The 21351-nt window shown below is 41.5% G+C and overlaps 1 protein-coding gene across 2 annotated transcripts in view; it reads right to left on the reverse strand.

The window, feature by feature from the left end:
- Mtf2 (metal response element binding transcription factor 2) overlaps nucleotides 1-16043 on the reverse strand; it is a 52283-nt gene extending 36240 nt beyond the window's left edge. Inside the window, exons 1-3 of one of the 2 annotated variants that reach the window (XM_051198015.1) lie at nucleotides 15783-16043; nucleotides 2336-2534; nucleotides 2141-2222 (exon numbers count right to left, since the gene is read on the reverse strand). In XM_051198015.1, coding sequence (XP_051053972.1) covers nucleotides 2141-2222; nucleotides 2336-2534; nucleotides 15783-15787 — 286 coding nt within the window. In that variant the 5' untranslated portion in view covers nucleotides 15788-16043. The remainder of the gene's footprint in view (nucleotides 1-2140; nucleotides 2223-2335; nucleotides 2535-15782) is intronic. The other variant, XM_051198014.1, reaches the window with a different exon arrangement.
- Nucleotides 16044-21351: the final 5308 nt, after the last annotated feature.

The following is a 21351-nucleotide window of genomic DNA, read 5'->3' on the forward strand; positions in this document are numbered from 1 at the left end:
AATGACAAGTGCCAATTAGTTATGTGTCACCTAAGTAAGAAATTACTGTTTCCTTAACTTTTTGGTTTTTGGAAACATGGTTTCTCTGTGACTATCTTGGAACTTGCTCTATAGACCAAGCTGGCCTCAAACTCAAGAGATTGCTTGCCTCTGAGCAGTGGTGGTGTACATTTTTAATCCCAGTACTTAGGCCAATCTAGTCTGCAGAGTGAGTTGTAGGACAGCCAAGAATATACAGAGAAAACCCGTCTCCCTCCCACCCACCCCCAAAAAACAAAACAAACAAAAAAAAAAAAAACAAACTTGTCTGGGCAGTGGTAGTGGTAGCACATGCCTTAAATCTCAGCACTTGGAAGACAGAGGCAGCCTGATCTCAAAGTTTGAGGCCAGGCTGTTCGGGGATGAGTTCCAGGACAGCTACTCTGTCCGGGAGAATGAGCAGGACACTTCAAGGCCACCTGTTGTGGCATACACACACCTTTTATCCCACCACTCAAGACCAAAGCAGATAGATCTCTGTAAGTTCAAGGTCAACCTGGTCTACAGAGAAAGTTCCCAGACAACCAAGGCTACACAGAGAAACCATGTCTCAAAAATAAGAGGGGTGAGGGCGGACAACTTAACTTTGGTGGTTTTCTTGAGACAAGGTACTACTATGTATCTCAAACTGGCCTAGAAACTCACTATGTAACCCAGGTTTGCCTTGAACTCTTGTTACATTATTTCAGCCTCAGTCTTCCAAGTGCTAGGATTACAGATCTGAGTCACAGCAGCCATTACAACAACTATGTTAATATACTAGTCAAGAGAAGTAGTCAAGTACCCTCAGTTAGAAAGTACTAATGCTAGGCTTCAAATTCAGATGTGCCAGAAGCTATACTGTCTCCATCATGCAATATTTCTTCTCACCAACACATGGTGATATTTCACACAGCCAGTTTTCAAAATTATAACTTCTAGTAGCTGCATACTATTCCATCTAGTGGGGAAAAAAAAACAAATTTCTTATTTTTGCTTATTAACTCTATCTACTTTATCTATTACAGATAGGTAACATAGAAGGTACCAATTATTATTTTGCCTGTTTGTATTATTGACTGTTCATCTATTTAGGCCTTTTTGTCCCTTGCCAGTTTTCATTTCCTACTACACCTAGTAGGCTTATGGCTATAGTTAGAGAATAGTCATTCTGAGCCTTCTCATGACATATGCACAGTCCGAGCCAGGAGTAGGTGCCTAAGATGACTCCCACTATATTCATGAGAACTGGTGAGGAAGGAGGCAAATCTGCAGAAAAGGAGTTATTAATCCAATCAACTGTACGTACTCATCTCAAGAAACAAGCCTAAAGAATGTGGGAATTATCTTTGCTTGTAAAATCCAAGTATACTATTTATTATCAAATGTATACAAGATTCCTGATCTAGCTTAATTGCCCATAATCTTTCTTACTACAAATTAAGCCATCTACAAATTCTTAGCTTTTTCATCTTAGTAATACCAAAATGTTGGGCAGGAGAGATGGTTCTGTGGTTAAGAACACTTGCTCCTCAACTACAAGTATGAGTTCAGATCCCAGGAATTATAGGCACCCCACAGATACTTGTAGACCCAGCCGAGGGGGGTGGTATGTGCAGACACAGGAGAATTATTGGGGCTTGCTGGCTTTTAGCATCAGTGAGGCCTCAGGTTCAGGGAGACACGCTGCCTCAAATGACTAGGTAGAAAGTGATAGAGGATAAGGTGCATGACATTCTTCACACATAACCCCATGTGCGCGCACACACACACACAAATAATAAATCTTAAAAATACCTATCAAATATTTGCTTCAGCTGGGCATTGGAGGCACACACCTTTAGTCCCAGCACTGGGGAGACAGAGGCAGGCAGATCTCTGTGAGTTCAAGGCCAGCCTGTCCTACAGAGTAAGTTCCAGGACAGGTTCCAAAGCTACAAACATTTGTCTCAAAAAAAAAAAAGAATCATCCTGTATATTGAATAAATGTTTAAACCTCTCCTCATACATGTTACTGGGTCACAGAAAGACAGCGTATTCAATTTCTTTAGCACCAGAAAATGCCATGTTGAAGCTAAATTTCAGTACGTATATCATGTTCAAGAGAAAGAGTAACACCTGCCTGTTTGGATGTCCTTCCAGAGAACCCAGGATTTAGAACTGTCCTCAAATATGACAAAGCAGCTCTGTTTCAGTATGTTTATCTGCAATACAGAGAAAGAACCCAGAAATCTCTTAAACTGTAAGCACAAGATTAAATTTTAAATTATTAAAAATTTCATTGCAAATAAAGCAGAGATCTATTATGGTAACTTGCCTTTTTGATAGTTCCAAGATAAAACAAGCCATCTGACCATCTAGCTAGGACATCCTGACCCTCTTCGAATTTACATGTTGGCTTTTTGGTTTTATGTCCATCCTGTAAAGACAGCTTGTTCAAGGATGCTGGGGTCTTTTGGTTTCGACGTAAAGGAGACCGCTTGTGGACCAGTGAGTTACCTGCTCCTGTAGAGTCTCTATTCAGGAAATAAAGGACCAAATAAAAGACTTGTAAGAGTGTATAACAATGATATGGTTCAAATGTTAACCAAAACTTTTGGTATAAAACCTTTGTGAGAAAAAACAAGTAACTCAAACAACAAATGCATTCTAAATAATTCATAATACCTTAAGTGAAGCCAGGATTTAGCAGTCATTTCACAAAAACATATTACAGTGACTATCTCAAAAACAACAGCTGAAAACAACTGGGTATGGTGGCACATGCCTGCAACATCAACATTTGGGAGGCTGAACACAAGGACAAGTTTCAGGCCAACTGGAGCTACACAGTTGGAACCCTGCCTTTAAAATTTTTTGGAGATTTAAGCTTTAACTTCTTAGCTAGGCCACAGGTAGATGACTATGTTCACATTCATGGGGAGGGAGGGCAGTAGCAACCCCTCTAACCAAGAATCACTACAGAACTCAGAGCTTTTCTTGTTGAAGAGAAGAAAATATATCAACCTAAATATACAGACTTAAAAGTTTTTTAAGTCAGGAAATGTTGGCACAGGCCTTTTATCCCAGCACTTAGAGGTGGCAGAGACAGGCAGATGTCTGAGTTTGAAGCCAGCCTCGTCTACAGAGTGAGTTCCAGGACAGCAAAGACTGCACAGAGAAACCCTGTCACAGTAAAGAATTCTTTTTAAAAACTGATAACTAAATCAGTGACAATCCCAGCAGATAAAGGCATAGGCCACCAAGCCACATCACCCGAATCTGATCCCCAGGACTCCCATGGGAGGAAAAAAAAGAATAGTCATGCAAGTTGTCCCTACTTACACATGCATGCAATGGCATACACAAAATGAATATTATTATTAAAATAGAAAAACTTCAGATTTCATGAAAGCATAATCAAGTGAAAAGTGTAAGATTTTACTTTTTAAGCAGTAGTCCCAAATGATCAACTATAAAATTACTGTAACTTACATATTAATAATTCTGTCAACTGCATAACATACCAGCAATTTTTATATATTTTATGTGAGTATTTTGCCTGAATTTATGTCTGTGCACCACATGAGCGGCTGGTGACAACAGGAGACCAGGAGAGGATGTTGGAGCTCCGAGGACTAGTGTTTCAAATGGTTGTTAGCCACTTTGTAGGTATTAGGCCTCAAACCAGAGTCCTCTGGAAGAGCAGCCAGAGCTCTTAACTGCTAAGTCTTGTCTCCAGCCCCAACACCAATATTCTTAAAGGACAAAGTAGTGTTTGGTTTTGATGTTCCAATTTAAATATTTTCCTGACTAATATGCAAGAGCATGTAAAACTATACAAACAATAAGACAGCATAAAGTTCAGTAAAAAAAGAAAAGAAAGAAAGAAAGAAAGCAAAGGTAGGAAAAAGTCTCAATAGCTAAGAACAAAGGAAAGCTATATTCAATGCTTAAAAATAACACAAATTCTGAGAATTATGCCCGTACTATACAGCATGGGATATTGAAGACATTACACTAAGTAAAACAATCCTGATAAAACAGACAAGCACTGTTTAGTTCTGGTTATATGACATACACAGAACAGTCGATTTCATAGACAAGTAGAATGGTGGGAACTGTGGATAGAAGGAAGGATGAAATGCTTATGGGTAGAGTTGGCATGAAAGAAATACATTTTAAAGTTGTCCAAAAAAAGACCGGAGGATGGTGACACATGCCTTTAATTCCAGCAGAGGCAGATGGATCTCTGTGAGTTCAAAGCCAACGTGGTCTACAACGTGAGTTCCCGATCAGTCAGGGCTGCTACACAAAGAAACCCTGTCTTGAAAAACAAAAAAGTTGTCCAAAAATAATTAACAAAGGATACCTTCCCCCTAAATTGCTGAAAATGTTAATGTATCCAACAAACTCAAAACATACAAGTATTTTAAAGAGTCACTGAGAAATGGAAAGATAATCTTCAAACCAACAACAAAAACAAAGAGCTGGAGATATAGCTCAGTTGGTAGAGTGCTTGCCTACCATGAACAAGGCCTTCAGTTCTATTCCCAACACAAGACAAAAGTAAAAGAAAACTAGGTGTAGGTATACACCTATAATCCCAGTACTGGGTAAATAGGAAGATCAGAAATTCAAGGTCACCTGCAACTACACAGGCAGAGAGAAGTTCAAGGCCAGCCTGTATATCTAAAGTTATGGGATCTTACATCCCTTGTGTAGCAATCCCAAACTTGAATAGCATAAGTAAATATGAAAAGTCAACAGAACATCCCAATTCTGAAATGGAAAGTATACAATCCAAGTGGCAAATATTCCCAGATATCTTCAAATGCTTTGCTTTGATTTCAACATACCTTCTCCCTTTTTTTGTGACTCTCTACTGTATTACTTCTCTTACAAAACACATTCTTAGATCAAAACATCAAATGTTGTAATTTCTTATTTCCTAGTGTTTCTTCCCTTCTGAAATTGCTGATGGGCTGTGTTTGTTAACAAGAACCCAACCCTAGTAATAGTTACACTTATCCTTTGACCTTATTTTTTCCTTCCTGTCCACAGCCCATCTCTAAAAAAACTTTAAGCCCAGCACTTAGGTGGCAAAGGCAGGTCAACTTTCTAAGTTCAAGGCCCAGTCTACATAGTGAGTTCCAGGTCAGCTAGTGAGACCCTATCTCAAAAGTGGGGTTTCATGGAGAACAACATAAAACAGCTCACCTGGGAAGTGTTCTGCCCCACCAAACCCACATGGTAAAGGAAAAGAACTACCTCTCATGATCTGACAAGTTGTGCTCTGACATCCACATACATGAAATGCATGCACATCCACACTCAATAAATACTAAAAATGTGGGCACAGCAAGATGGCTCAGCAGGACGGAGCGCCCATGGCCAAGTGAGATGATCTGTGCTCAACCCTCAGGATCCACATGGTGGAAGGAGAGAACCCCTACAAAGTTCCTGTGACCCACATGCACATGGTATGTACACATGCCTACATACATTCATACATATACACATACACACAGTAAATAAAGTTTAAAAAAAAAAAAAGGAAAGAAACCAGGAAGTCTGTCAAAACATGTTTAATAATATTTATACGTGGATCAGACCAGAGAGGTGGTGCACCTTTAATCTCAGCATTTGGGAGGCAGAGGCAGGCAGATTTCTGTGGGTTTGAGGCCAGCCAGATCTACATTGCGAGTTCCAGGACAGCTAGCACTATACATAGAAACCCTGTGGGGGTGGGGGGTACACATTTAAAGTACTTTCTGGGGCTACACAACTTAAGTTCTAGTACATGGCTCTCACACCCAGGGGCAGCACAACTGGGACTGGGTGGGATAGTTAGGGGTGAGATAGGTAGTTAGGGGTGGGATAGGTAGTTAGGGGTGAAGAAGTCTGAGAGAAGCTGGGGATGATGATGATCAAAATATATTTTATCAGCTGGACAATGGTGGTGCACACCTTTAATCCCAACATTCAGGAGGCAGAAGCAGGTGGAGCTCTGGGTTTAAGGTCACCCTTAAACTCAGTACAGAGCAAGTTCTAAGATAGTCAGGATTACACAGAGAAACCCTGTCTTGAAAAACCAAAATCAATATAATTTATCAAGTTCACAAAGAATTAACAGAAAATGAAAAATGTAACTTAAGGACCTATATAGCACAATATAATTTCTCTGTCTCTATCTCTCTCTCTCTCTCTCTCTCTCACACACACACACACACACACACACCACAGAACCAAAAAGAGAAAAAAAAAAGAAATCTGTCATTTCAATTATTTTCTTCAATCAAAAAATGGGTCTTTACTCTCCACCCTTTACACAGCCTATGTTCTAAGAGTAGAAGAAAATGGTCCAAGTTTGCTTACCATACATATCCTTCTGTACACTTAGCTCAATGCACAGATAAACAATAAGCAGTCAGTAAAACACTAGCAATAACTGGCTGTTTAATTTAAGATAGATTAAAAAGTAGTTAAATCTAAGGGATGAATGCTACTTCCCCAACACAGGACTCACCTCCCTAGTAGGAACTTTCATCCCTCTATTGTGCTGCTTCAATCTCCCTCCTCTTCTCTGGTAACAGCCATCAGCCATGACACCTCCACCACAATCCCGTTTCCAGTACCCTTGCCACTACTCTAGTCCATGATGAACCACTCAGCAGCTAAGGGAAAAAAGGAAGGAAAATCTAATCCTATTTCACACTGCCACCTTGCAATAAAGTACTTCTTGATCCACCAACCTATAAAGCAAAATGATCTTAAATGTTGGAGTGGGGGAGGGATGGGAAAGAGCTAAGGGACAAAACAACAAAGCAAGCAAATAAAACCCTACCTACTCTACCCTTACCCCAACCCCAGGAGCAAGAGGTTTTAGTTTTCAATTGATTTGGCTTTTATTTTTAATGGTTTAAAACAGGATGTCACACTGTAGCTCAAACTTTCTCAGTGCTGGGATTACAGGCATGAGCTACCACACAGAGCTTAAGTTAACTGCACAAGACTGCTGTGGCAGCTACAATCTTTCCAAGAATTGCTTCTACTCCCTGTGATGTGGAGGATATAATGTAACAAATGAGGGAGTCACTTCTGATGGACTCTTTCACTCAGATATTGTCAAATTCACAAGGCTAATAGAGGCAAAACAAGACCCAGCTGCAAAGGAAACAGTCTATTTTAAGGATTGACCATGCACCAAACCTATGGGCAAACCTTTTACCTCTTGATACAGACAAAGTAAAATAAAATCTGAGCCTGCATGTTTTCTTTCTTTCATTTATGTACACAGCGTTCTGATTGAATTTATGAATGTGAGCCAGATCCCATTGTAGATGGCTGAGAGCCACCATGTGGTTGCTGGGAATTGAACTCAGGACCTCTGGAAGAGCAGCCGAAGCTCTTAACCTCTGAACTATGTCTAACATCAAAGAAACCAAAGTTTTACAGAGATCAGAAAGCATAAAGCAGACAGATTTGAGACTAGCTCTAAGACTGGAGAGAAAGCTCAGTGGTTAAGATCACTGGCTGCTCTTCCAGGGAAGCTGGGCTCAACTCCTCAATACCCACACACAGATTTATCTTTTTACAACCCTAGTCTCAAGGCATCTGACACCAAGCCCCTTCTGATCTTCACAGGTACCAGGCACATGTGATACAAAGACACAGACACAGGCAAAACACATGTTTAAAAAAAAAAAAAAATAGAAAAAAAAAATCAGCTCTATTCTATTTCTTAGTTTTAGAAATAAACATTACCATACACAAAAAATTTTAATTAGCTGGGCAGTGTTGGCACACACCTTTAATCCCAGCACTCAATCGAATCTGAGTTGGAGGCCACCCTGGTCTACAAAGCTAGTTCCATGACAGCCAGGGCTACACTGAGAAACCCTCTCTCAAAAAAATAAAGAAAACTGGGCAGTGGTGATGCTCGCCTTTAAAACCAGCACTGCTTTAATCCCAGCACTCGGGAGGCAGAGGCAGGCAGATCTCTGTGAGTTTGAGGCCAGCCGATCTACAGAGTGAGTTCCAGGACAGGCTCCAAAACAATACAGAGAAATCCTATCCTGAAAAACCAAAAGTAAATAAATAATAAAATATAAAAAAATGTTTTAAATAGTAAGAAATTGTCAGGTGAAATGGCACATGCCTTTAATCCCAGCACTCTAGACAAATAAGATTCTCTGTGAGTTCAAGGTCAGCCTTGAAAGGAAAAGGGGCTAGAGGAATGGTTTTATCAGTTAAGAATATGCATTGCTTTTCCAGAGAACCAAAGTTCTTTCCCAGTACCTACATTGGGAGACTCAACAATAACCTGTAACGCACCTCCGGGGCTCAGACACCTTCTGGCCTCTTTGGGTGCCCCATTCACATGTACCCACACAGACACACAATCAAAAATAGAAGTACTTTTTAAAAGATGTTTTTATTTATTATGCATGCAGGGTTCTGCCTACATGTATGACTCCAGGCCAGAAGAGGACAACAAATCTCATTACAGATGGTTGTGAGCCACCATATGCTTGCCGGAATTGAACTTAAGACCTCTGCAAGAGCAACTAGTGCTCTTAACCTCTGAGCCATCTCTCCAGCCCCTAAAAGAAGTACTTTTTTTTTCTTTTATGTGTTTCAGTTTTGCCTGCATGACTTGCATGCAGTGGCCAAGGAGACCAGAAGAGGGTGTTAGATTTCCCTTTAACAGAAGCTAACATTGTGGGAACTGGGAATAGAACCAGGGTCCTCTGGAAAAGCAGCCAGGGATTTTAACTACTGAGCCAACTCTCCAGCCTCCCCCCCCCCCTTTTTTTTTTTTAAAGAAAGGAATAAACTGAAAAGCAATAGTTCCCCTCCCTATCCCAATCTAGTTTTCAGAAGCAGGCGATTTTTCATTCAGAAATGTCATTAAAACTCTATGGAGGAGGCAGGGCAGGGGTGGCACAGGCCTTTAATCCCAGCTCTTCGGAGACACAGACAGGTGAATCTCTCTGAATTCAACAGCCTGGTTTACAGAGGAAGTTCCAGGACAGGCTTCAAAGCTAGAGAAACCATGTCTAGAAGGGGGAGGGGGGGGAAGAACAAGAAACTGCACAGAGAAGTAAAGGTGGCTTAGCAGTCCAGAATTCTTTCTGCTCTGGCAGTTGGTTCCCAGCACCCACATGGTAGTGAACAACTATAACTCCAGACCCAGGGGACCCAGTATCTCCTTCTGACCTCCATGGATACCAAGCAGTACATTGTGAACAACATATATGCAGGTATAACATTCAGACAATTAAAATAAAAAAAAAGTACATCTAAACAGATAAAATTTAAAGAGTCAGTGAGACGGCTCAACAGGTAAAGATGCTTGCCACCAAGCCTGATGATCTGAGTTCAATTCCCAGACTCACACAATAGAACCCCCATGTTGTCCTCTGATTTCCATGTGCGATGTAGCAACCACACATATGCCACAAATAGTTTTAAAATCCATATACATGTAAGTCATGTATACCCAGAGTTTAAATGAAAGTTTTTCATCTGTGCTGACAATGCTCCCCCCCCAGGAGCAAAAAAAAAAAAAAAACATCTAACAAAATCCCCAATACCACACATGAGAAGCCCACTGGAGTTGTTGGTCAGGGTTGTCCAAGAGAATCCTAAAATGTTACAAGCTAGTGCTATTGCCCTTGGTAACATGCACTCAAGTGGTAGAAAGTAAGTTTCTATTACTGAAGATACCATGAACTTCAGACACGGGGCCCACAGACACCTAAACTAGAAGTGACCTCCAAGTATCCCTAAGCACTAACTTTCACGGTACCAGAAGGGGCCATACAAGTTGCCAAAGGAAGCAAGCAAGAGCCCTACCAGCTATGATGCCTATGAAACAGAGCTAACAATTGGCATGGCAAAATAACTTTGTGGATGCAGTAGTGGCATGCATACCTAGATCGTAACCAACAACTCTCTAATCGGACCTAAAACCCACACAACAGAGAAGGAACTCTTATCTGGTACTGGAAACATAACCAACTACCCAGGGCTAGTAAAATCAAGGATCTTGAAGAAAAATTTACAACTACCAATTTACTAAACCAGAATAATCCTTAACTACATACTAAATATTTTTTTCTTATGCCTGAAGTTAAGTGTAGTCCTCACCCCCATCAAGGAAACTTCCCTTTGCAACTAACTGATAAAGATCATTACATAAAACCACAATCTATCAAGAGTTGTAGAGTCCGGTACCAACAGATACATCTACAACACAAGGCCTGCACCTAAGTCTCAGGGAACACTGTGGAAGAGGGGGACAGAAAGATTCTAAGAGCCAGAGGAATAGGGGGTTTGCTGTGAAACTGTGTCTGCAAAGAATGTCAAAAGCTACCCCATAAAGTCTCACCAATATGACTGCCTAACCATGAGCAGATAAGGTGACACACACCTTTAGTTGTAGCACTCAGGAGGTAGAGGCAGGCAGAACTCTGAGTTCAAAGCCAGCCAGATCTGCACAGTGACTTCAATACAAAGTGAGACCCTGTTTTTAAAAAAAAAAAAAAAAAAACAAGAAAGATTACATCAGGAGATCCCAACCGGACAGGCCAATTAAGGAAAGCTAAGAAAAATAGTCTTACCCAAAGAAGAGCACCCTGAGTGGTTATCCAATACCCAATGGTAATCCCTTAAAACATACACAAACAACATTATATAGACTAAGAATATTTATGTATTTAGGTGTATATATACATATATACACACACATACATGTGAGTATACATGTATGTAACAACAATTAATGAAAAGAGAGGCCACAAATTTGAAAGAGAGCAGGGAGAGGTGTATGGAAGGGTTTAGAGGAAGGAAGGAGGAGGAAATGGTGTAATTATATTATAATCTGAATAAATAAAGGTAATATATTTTTAACCCCCTAAATATTGGTCACTGAAAATAAAGTAGAATTAACCTGCAATCCCAGCACTCAGAAGGTAAAGACAGAAGAGTAAAGCGTTCATAGCCAGCCTGGGCTATATCAGACTCTTTTCAAAACACCACCAACAAAGTATACTTAATATGCACACCTTGCATCAGGCAGTGGTGGCACAGGCCTTTAATCCCAGCACTTGGGAGGCAGAGGCAGGTGGATCTCTTTGAGTTGAGTCCAGCCTGGTCTACAAGAGATAGCTCCAGGACAGGCTCCAAAACCACATAGAACCCTTGTCTCAAATAAACAAACAAAAAAATTCATACTTTGCTTTTTTGTTGTTGTTTACATATTTTATTTATTATATATACAGTGTTCTGTATGCTTGTGTGCCTGAAGGTCAGAAGAGGGACCAGATCTCATTATAGATGGTTGTGAGCCACCATGTGCTTGCTGGGAATTGAACTCAAGACCTCTGGAAGAACAGTCTTAACCTCTGAGCCACCTCTGTAGCCCCAGAATTCTTAATATATCCTATTACCATCTCATTTTAAATCAAAGATAATTTTAAATTTCCCCTTTCCACAAGTAACGCTTGCTTCTAGAGTTCAGTATTCCAACACCAGTCTTAGATAGGTAGGCTTTATTCTTATCTTATACATTCACATCATGACAACTTTCCAGATCACATAATCTTTGGTTATAGAAGTGTCACACAATAAGAGCATGTGCATAAAATTTCTCTAAGATCTTTTTCAATACTCAAAAAATATCTCAGTCATCACAACTCACTGGTAGGGTGGTAAGGAGGCACCTGTCATCCTAGCTAGGAAAGATAGGAAGACAGCTTCAACACAGGAGTCCTAGGTCAGGCTGGGCAATAAATAACAGCTGACTCATTAAATTCCTACTGTTGTAAATAATTTCTCAACTACTGCACTCAATATTATGATGGAAAAAAAAATCTGACTCTATTGACCCCCCAACCCTCCTTCTTGTATCCTTCATGGCTTGAATTTTTATTAATACATGCATTCAGTATTTTCCTCACTGCTGTGTAAAAAAAAAAAAAAAAAAAAAAAATGACAAAAAGTAACATAAGAAAGTGTTCATTTTGACTCAAAGTTTCAAAGTACAATCAATCATGGAAGGGGGAGACATGGTAGAAGGAGGAGTGGGAGTCATCTACCACCCTGCATCTGCAGTCAGGAAGATCAATGCCCATGCTTGGCTTGCTTCCTCCATTTGATTGGATCCAGGACTCCATCCTATGGGGTCAGGGTCTTCCCTCTCAGTAAAACCTTTCTGAAAACAGTCATAGGCGCATCCAGAGATGTATTCCATGGAGATTCTGAATCCTATCAAATTGACAATGAAGATTAACCAGCACTATATATGTCTAATATAAGGCCTACTTTTAATCGTATCGTTTAAACCTTGGTAAATCAAGCCTACTTTTTGTTGTTGCTGTTGTTGTTATTGTTGTAACAGGGTCAGGGTCTTGTGTATCCCGGGTTAACTTTGAACTCCTATATGGTTAAGAATTGCCTTGATCTTTTGATCCTGCCCTCACCTGCTAACTGTGAAGAAATGCATTCATGGGCTGGAGACGGCTCAGTAGTTAAAAACAGTTGGTAGTTCTTCCAGAGGACCTGGGTTCCATTCCCAGTGCCTTTGATTCCCAACATCAACATGGCAACTTACAACCATCTGTAACTCCAGTTCCAAAGGGATCTGCCACCCTCTTCTGGCCTCCATGGGCACTGCACCCATGTGGTGGACATACATACATGCAGGAAAAACACCCATACACATAAAAAGAGGCCGAAAGGTGGTGGTGCACATCTTTAATCCCAGCACACTTGGGAAGCACAAGCAGGTGATTTCTGTGAGTCTGAGGCCAGCCTGGTTCCCCTGAAGGAGGGGGAGCAGGGAGGAGGGAAGGAGGAGGGGAAGGACTAGAAAGATGACTCAGCAGGTAAGAGCACTAACTGCTCTTCCAGAGAACCCAGGTTCAATTCCCAGCACCCACATGGCAGCTCACAACTGTAACTCCAGTTCTAAGGGACCTGATACCCATGGAAAAACATCAATATAAAATATAAAATAAAAAAATAAAAATGAGAGACTCATTCATTACCAAAGGTTAAATTTTAGAACCACTAGAGCAGATGAAAAATATCCTTTATTAGGGCTGAAGAGCATAGAATGTTCTTGGAAAAGAGCTGAGTTTGGTACCCAGCACCTGTTAGGTAGCTCACAACCACCCAGCAACAGGTGAAAAATATCCTTTATCAGGGCTGGAGAGCACAGAATGCTCTTGGAAAAGAGCTGAGTTTGGTTCCCAACACCTGTCAGGTAGCTCACAACCACTTGTAACTCCAGCAACAGGTGAAAAATATCCTTTATCAGGGCTGGAGAGCACAGAATGCTCTTGGAAAAGAGCTGAATTTGGTTCCCAGCACCTGTCAGGTAGCTCACAACCACCTGTAACTCCAGCTCTAGGAGATGTTATGGCCCTGGCCTCTGTGCACACTGGTACTTGTACATTTCATTTGACCAGCATGTTTTTGTCTTCTCTAATCTCAGCTATGTCCTTTGTTTTCCTGACACTTGATAGTTTTACAGTAGGCTATCTTGATATCATGCTTCATTATGAATTTAGTTGTACTTTCATCATGACTAAGGTCAAGGTTCATCAGTTTTAGTAACTATAGCTTGGGAGGTGCTGTGTGTCCACAGGCACTATCACACCTCATTGGTCAAAATCAAATTTTCTACTCTACATGGACACTGAACATGTCTTTAACATATATCTTTAACACTAAGACTACATTCAAGCTGGGCATTGATGGCACATGCCTTTAGTTCCAGCACTCGGGAGGCAGAGTCAGGCAGATCTCTGTGAGTTTGAGGCCAGCCTGGTTGGTCTACAGAGCTAGTTCCAGGACAGGCTCCAAAACAATACAGAGAAACCCTGTCTCAAAAAAAAGAAAAAAAGAAAAAAAAAGAGACTACATTCAATCCACAAAGTCCTCAATATACACTTTTTGAACAAATAAGGGAAATAATTCTCCATAGTATACATGTAAGTATAGTACTTCAAGCTGGACACCCAATGACAGCTGATGCTAAATTAACTGGAGATCAACAACTAAATCACCTTGTGGTAGCTCACACATTAGACTTCAGCACTCAGTGGGCAGAGGCAGATCTCTGTCTGTTCAAGGTCAGCTTGGTCTACAAAGTGAGTTCACGACAGCCAGAGCTACATAATAAGGAATGAGACCCTGCTTCAAAACTTTAAAAATGGGGGTGGGGTGGGTATTTAAGGCATTATCTGGTATCCTAAAAGGTCACTTAAGAATTTAAGTTTGCAGAGGCAAGTGGATCTCTTTGAGTTCGAGGCCAGCCTGATCTACAGAGTGAGTTCCAGGACAGCCTCCAAAGCTACACACAGTAACCCCGTCTCAAAAAAAAAAAAAAAAAAAAAAAAAAAAATTAAGTTTGCAGGGCTAGAGAGATGGCTTAGCAGCAGTTAAGAGCATTGAATTGACTGCTCTTCTGGAGAACCTGGATTCAATTCCCAGCACCCACATGGCAGCTCACAACTGTCTGTTCCAGAGGGTTCAACACCCTCACACATGCATACATGCAGGCAAAATACCAATGTACATAAAATAATAAATTTTTTAAAAAAAGAATTTAACTTCGCCTTATTTTTACCCACAATTACTTTTATGTTTATTCCCAAAAGAAATTCCCAAGGAAAAAATTAAAACATGGAAACTGAAAGCAGTCTGCAGACAAGGCAATAGTATATGTCTCAATTTGAAGAAGAAAGTTACTACTACAGAGAATGGAGTCAAACCAACCACTATTTACACCTTTTTAGCTCCACTTTGATCTCATGGGGTACTTTTCTAGGTTATTCACAGGTTTGTCTGGGTTTTAAAATTCTAGTTACTACTGCATGGTAATATCTTCAACCAAATACAATAGCATCCCATACATCTTTTGTTATTGTTCGAGTGACTCAATAAAATTCATCTGTTCCTTCTAATTTCTTCCAAAGGGGGGAAAAAATCTAACAATTAAGGACATCAGATTGCAAAACCAGTTAGAGTGTTCTGGCACTATGGAAATATATGTTAAGAAAGCCCGGTTTAGTTAAATCCCTTAAAACCGTAATTACCTAGGTTGTGACGGTGAATAAAAATATCTTGAGTAGGGAAATTTAATTGAACAGAAGAAAGCCTTCTAATTAAAAAGCCAACAAAAAAACTATCTGCTCCCCGCATTAATTCACTTTTCCACTTCCCTTTGAGATTCCAAGGTTTGCTTTCCAGACTACTTCCCTCATCCTAACACTTTATCGAGCCCGACCGCTAGATTCCTATACCCCAATCCCACACGATTCCAGGACCCTGCGATTCCAAACTGCCCTCACAACCCTAAAACGCCAAACAGCAGCCCCTCTGCTAGACGCCCCACATTCTGACGGTTCCGCCCCCTCGGCTCCCCACCCCCTCATAACCAGGTTCATCCTGCCCCTCCAACCGTCTCCCGCCCCCAGGTTCCTTCCTGCCCTCCAAACACAGCTTCCCTGTCTCAACGTCTCTGGTTCCACCAACCGACTCCCCGAACGCCCTACTCGTTCCTGCAGTCTCGTTTTCTCCAACATTCCACTGACGACTGCTTCCCATCCATTCTTTCAACACATGCATCAATGCAAAGACACCCACACGCAGGAATCCTGACCCGGAGCGGATCCTCCATCTTTCCCCTTTCTTTTGCTTTCCTTTCTTTCTTCTCTCCCCGCATCCCCACCTCCTCCCAAAGAGTCGGTTCCCAGGCCAAGGTCTCTCACCTCATTCGGTCACTTGAGTGGTGCCAACCGCTTCATACAGGAAAATAGAAGCAATCACGTCCCCGTGAGCGCTTCCCCGCAAGTCCGGGCACTCACCGGGCACCCGCCCCAGCGGGAACCCTGCACACACGCACGCACACACCGAATTCCTAGGGGACGAGGGTCGGGAAGAGAGTTTGCGTCCTCACACCGGCCTCAAACACAGACCACTTCGCTGCAGCCCTTCGCCATTTTGGTTTCCCGCGGACTACCGGTGCATTCTGGGAGCGCGGAGCGACTCCAAGGCCGAATGGCAGCTCTCCAGGGCCGCGGAGGGGCGGGGACTGCGCGGCGAGCGCGGAAGAACACCGCGTCCTACGTCCCGGGCCAGCGCTGAACAAAGAGGGACTCTTTAATGTCGCGGTGGGACTAAGTACTGCTACTGCCAGCGCAGACACAATAGTGAATGCGGCGCTTACGGACACCTGGTGCTCGCTGCGCGACGTTTTTAAAAGGAGAGAGAGGGAGAGACACAGAGACTCCGTGTCCAATCTTTCGTGTGCAATTTTTTTTTACGTCCTCAGAAATGGTATATTGCTCAGTACATCTCGCTAGGCTGATTTCCTTTCTGTGGAGATAGTAACTGAAAAAGTACCTTCACCCGGGAGGCCTGCTGTGAGAATTCCCATAGTGGGGAGGATACCTTGGATGTCAAATTTCACTCAAAGATTACTTTCCAAACCCAATTTATTTGGAGTCTGTGTGGAAGATTTTCACACTTTTTCCCTATGACAACGAAAGAAACTAATTTTTCTTTTTTTCTTTTTCTGTTTACCTGCTTCGAGACCTTTCCTAGTGATAACAAACCTGAGTATACTCTCCTACAAAGCAGCTGACTGTAACAACACACAACATTCGGGGTTAGGGATTTAGCTCAGTGGTAGAGCGCTTGCCTAGTAAGCCCAAGGCCCTGGGTTCAGTCCTCAGCTCCGGAAAAAGTAATAAAGACCAAAAAAAAAAAGTAACAACACAGAATGGTCATACTATTGTTAACTGCACACCAGTGTTCCAACTGATTAAGGAGAACATGCTTATCTCTTTGACTTACACATAGATGCAAGACGACACCTGTAATACCTTTATATTTTGTGAAAATATTTTCAGTCCTATTTTTATCACAGATTATAACATAGAGACAACATACTGTATTTCCCTCTCTGAAAAAGTGCCTTTTGTGGCTTGTGTTCTTTCACTCATATTTCCAGAGTTCCATCGAAGGGAGATGGTAGCATATCTCTTTAACCTGTAGCACCTGAGAGGCAGAGGCAGGAGGATCTAATTCAGTTGGAGGCCAGCCTGGTCCTCAGACCTAGTTCCAGGGCTAAATAGAGAAACCCTGTCCCGAAAAACAGGAAGAAGCAAGAGTCCCCTTTATCCTCTGAAAAATCTGGCAAATAAACATATTCATATTACACTATAAATTTTTTTTCCTCGTTTTTGGAGACAAGGTTTCTATTATGTAGCTCTGGCTGTCCCTCACTATGTAGCCCAGGTTGGCCTTAAACTCAAGGAAATCAACCTGCCTCTACCTCCTCAATGCTAAAGTCAGAAACACCAACAACAGTTTATGCTGGAGAGGATGTGAAGAAAGGGGAACACTCGTCCATTGTTGGTGGGAATGCAAACTTATATGGTAGTTTCTCAGGAAAATGGGAATCACTCTACCTCAAGATCCAGCAAATACACTCTTAGGCATATACCCAAAGGATGCACATTCATACAACACCTATGTTCATAGCAGCATTATTTGTAATAGCCAAAACCTGGAAGCAACCTAGATGCCCTTCAAACTGAAGAATGGATAAAGAACATGTGGTACATTTACACAATGGAATGCTACTCAACGGAAAAACAATGAAATCTTGAAATTACCAGGCAAATGGATGGAAATAGAAGAAACCATCCCGAGTAAGGTAACCCAACTTGAATGCTCTCTTTATTGGTGGCTGATTTGAGCCAACTATGGTTTATAGTATTTATGGCCAGACACAGAAAGATAAATATGGTATGTACTCACTCATAAGTAAGTGGCTATTAGACATAGAGCAAAGGATAACCAGCCTACAATCCACAACCCCAGAGAAGCTAGGAAACAAGGAGGATCCTAAGAGAGAGAGATGCATGGTCCCCCAAGAAGGGGAAAGGGACAAGATCTCCTAAGCAATTTGGGATGGGGAGCGGGGAGGTAAGAGAAAGAGGAGGGAGAAGAGGAGGAAGGAGAACATGTGGGATCAGGAAGCTCAATTTGGGGGGAAGAACAGAGAAGGAGAGCAAGAAAAGAGATGCCTTAATAGAGGCATCTCTATTAAATGGAATCCAGTTGTAGAACAAGAGAAGTGACAATAAAAGGGGTCAAGACCAGGCAGGGGAAACCCACAGAAACAGCTGTGGAAGCTCACAGACTCCAGTCTGACAGCTGGGGAACCAGCATAGGACTAAACCAGGTCACCTGAACATGGGAATCAGTTAGGAGACCTGGGCAGTCTGTGGCCTCTGGCAGTGGAACCAGTATTTATCCCTAGTGCATAAATGGACTTTGGGAGTCCATTCCCTATGGAGGGATACTTTCTCAGCCTAGATAAACAGGGAGGGCCCCAAAACATGTGACAGATGTTGATGATTTCCCCATAGGAGGCCTCACCCTCCCTGAGGAGTGGATGGGGGTGGTGACATGAAGGGTTGGTGGGGAATGGGAGATAGGAGGGAGAAGGAACTGGGATTGTTATGTAAAATAAGATTGGTTTTAATTTAAATAAAAATTAATTTTAAAAAGATAATGACAATAAAATAAAAATTACTTGAACACTAACCCCACCATTCAGTACAGCTGGATGACTGAAAGACTGTGCATAGTGTACAAGTAGTGTAAACAGCATGTACATGCAGTATAAAGAAATGATCCCCATCACAGGCAGAGCAGAGTGGGACACTGAGACTTCATGAAGCTAATCAGAATAGCATGCAATTTTAAACTTACTGTGGGTGCTGAAGAGATGGCTCAGCAATTAAGGGCCCATACTACTATTGCAGAGAATCCCATTGATTCACAGTTACCTGTAATTCCAGCTCCAAGGGAATCTGATGCCTCTTGCCATCTCCAGAACCATACTCTCTACTGCACATGCACCAACACAGATACATATACATTCTCATAAATATTTTTTTAAAAATCCAGTGATAGTGCATACCTTTAATTCTAGCACTCAGGAAGCAAAGACAGGTGGATCTCTGTGAGTTTGAGGCCAGCCTGGCCTATCGAGCTAGTTCTAAGACAGCCAAGGTTACATGAAGAAACCCTATCCTGAAAAAAAAAAATGTTAGGCCATCGTGGTCTACAGGCTTCAAAGCTACAGAGAAACCCTGTCTCAAAACAAAACAAAACAAAAACAAAAAACAAAACCACACAAATAAATAAATAAAAGTAATTTTTATTTCTAGAATCTTTTCATTTACTATTCTCTGGTTACAGTTGACTTCAGGTAATTGAAATCTAGGTGGCTGGGATAAAATTCAATTGGATGCTTGCAAAGCATATACAAAGGTCTAGATTCTAACCATAGTACCATATATACCAGCCATGGTGATACCCATAATCTCAGCACTGGGGAAGTAAAGGCAAGTGATAAAAAGTTTGAGGTTGCCTTCAATGACAGAGTAAATTCAAAGCCACAATGGGCTTCATAAGACCCTGTCTCAGTAATAATAATAATAATAATAATAATAATAATAAGCCCAACAAGGTGGGTCAGTGAGCAAAAATGCTTGTTGCACCTGATGACCTGAGTTTGATACCTGGAAACCATGGTGAAAGGACAGAAACAATTCCCAAAAGTTGTATTCTGACTTCTAAAGCAGCATATGAACACCCACTCTCTGTCTGTCTGCCTGTCTCTCTCACACACACATAATAATTTAAACATTATGATATAGGAACACTTTACACTTATTGGTCTAACTTTTGGCATTTTTGGTCACAAAAAGTGTTCTAATACCTTGTAAATTAAAGAACTCTATGACAACTCTACTTTTTACAGTTTATTTGTTTTTATGTGCATTGTTGTTTTACCTGCATGTATATGTGTGTGAGGGTGCCAGATCACCCCCCTCCCCGAACTGGAGTTACAGGCAGTTGTGAAGCTGACATATGGGTGCTGGGAATTGAACCCAGGTCCTCTGGGAAAACAGCCAGTGATGGGAGATGTCATTCTGTATATGTCTCTCATACTGGTTAATAAATAAAGCACTGTTGGCCAATAGGAAAGGAAGATAGGAGGGACTAGGAGACAAGGAGGAAGAGGAAGTAGTAAGGAGGAGTCAGCATGGAGAGTCTGGAGAGAACAGAACCGCCATTCCTCCGCTCTCGGTAAGACCACGTGGAAATACATAGAAATGGGTTAATAATTAAGACAGAGCTAGCCAATAAGAAACTAGCACCTGGCCAACAGCATAATATCAAATACAGAGTCTCTGTGTGTTAATTGGGGCTGGCGTGGCGGCAGGACAAGACCAGGCGGCGGTGGAAAAACCGTACTCCTTACAAGCCAGTGTTCTTAACCACTGAGAAATCTCTCCAGCCTATAACACCTGAATTTTTTTTTTTAAGACAGGGTTTCTCTGTGTAGCCCTAGAAGTCTTAGAACTAGCCCTTGTAGACCAGGCTGGCCTCAAACTCAAAGATCCACTTGCCTCTGCTTCCTGAATGCTAGGATTAAAGGTATGTGCCACCACTGTCCAGCTACAACACCTGTATTTTTTTTAAAAGGGTTTTTTTCCTATGTATGAAGTTAAACCCAACATTTAGTTTAAGGAGTCATGATAAAATGTAATAAAACTTGTAACCATGGGCTTCAAAATTTACACTAATTAAGCAAGATATAATAGAGTTAGACTTTAACAAATAGGTATCAAATCCCTCAAATGATAAAACAAAGTAACTCTAGTCAGAATAAACTTTACTCTTTATGTTGTTATTTGTTTCTCAAGCATTGTTTTTTCTTTTTTCTCTAGACACACAGTGAAACTCTGCTCTTGCCCTCTTGAAGTTGGCCCTGTAACTTTGATCTAGAAAATGGAAGGAGAGGTATTCTATAATGACCTAGAATCAATCAATGTCTTCCTTCCTCTCTTCCTCCCTCTCTCCCTCCCTCCCTCTGTCCTTCTGTCCCTCTTCCTTTCTTTCTTTCTTCCTCCTTCCCTCCCTCCCTCCCTCCCTTCATTCCTTCCTTCCTTCCTTCTTTTCTTTCGTTTTGAGAGACAGTGTTTCTCTGTAGCTTTGGAGCCTGTCCTGGAACTCTCTCTGTCCTGGAACTAGCCCTGTGGACCAGGCTGACCTCAAACTCACAGAGCTCCACCTGCCTCTTCCTCCCAAGTGCTGGGATTAAAGGTATGTGCCATCACCACCTGGATCAATGTGTATTTTCTTAAACTGCCTACAACATTAAACAGTTTTAGGTTTTTGTTTTGTTTTGCTTTTGTTTTGTTTTGATTTTTGTTGTGGAACATTTAACATGTAAAGATGTGTAACATTTGC

Source organism: Phodopus roborovskii, unplaced genomic scaffold (assembly GCF_943737965.1).
Source record: "Phodopus roborovskii unplaced genomic scaffold, PHOROB, whole genome shotgun sequence".
NCBI lineage: Eukaryota > Metazoa > Chordata > Mammalia > Rodentia > Cricetidae > Phodopus > Phodopus roborovskii.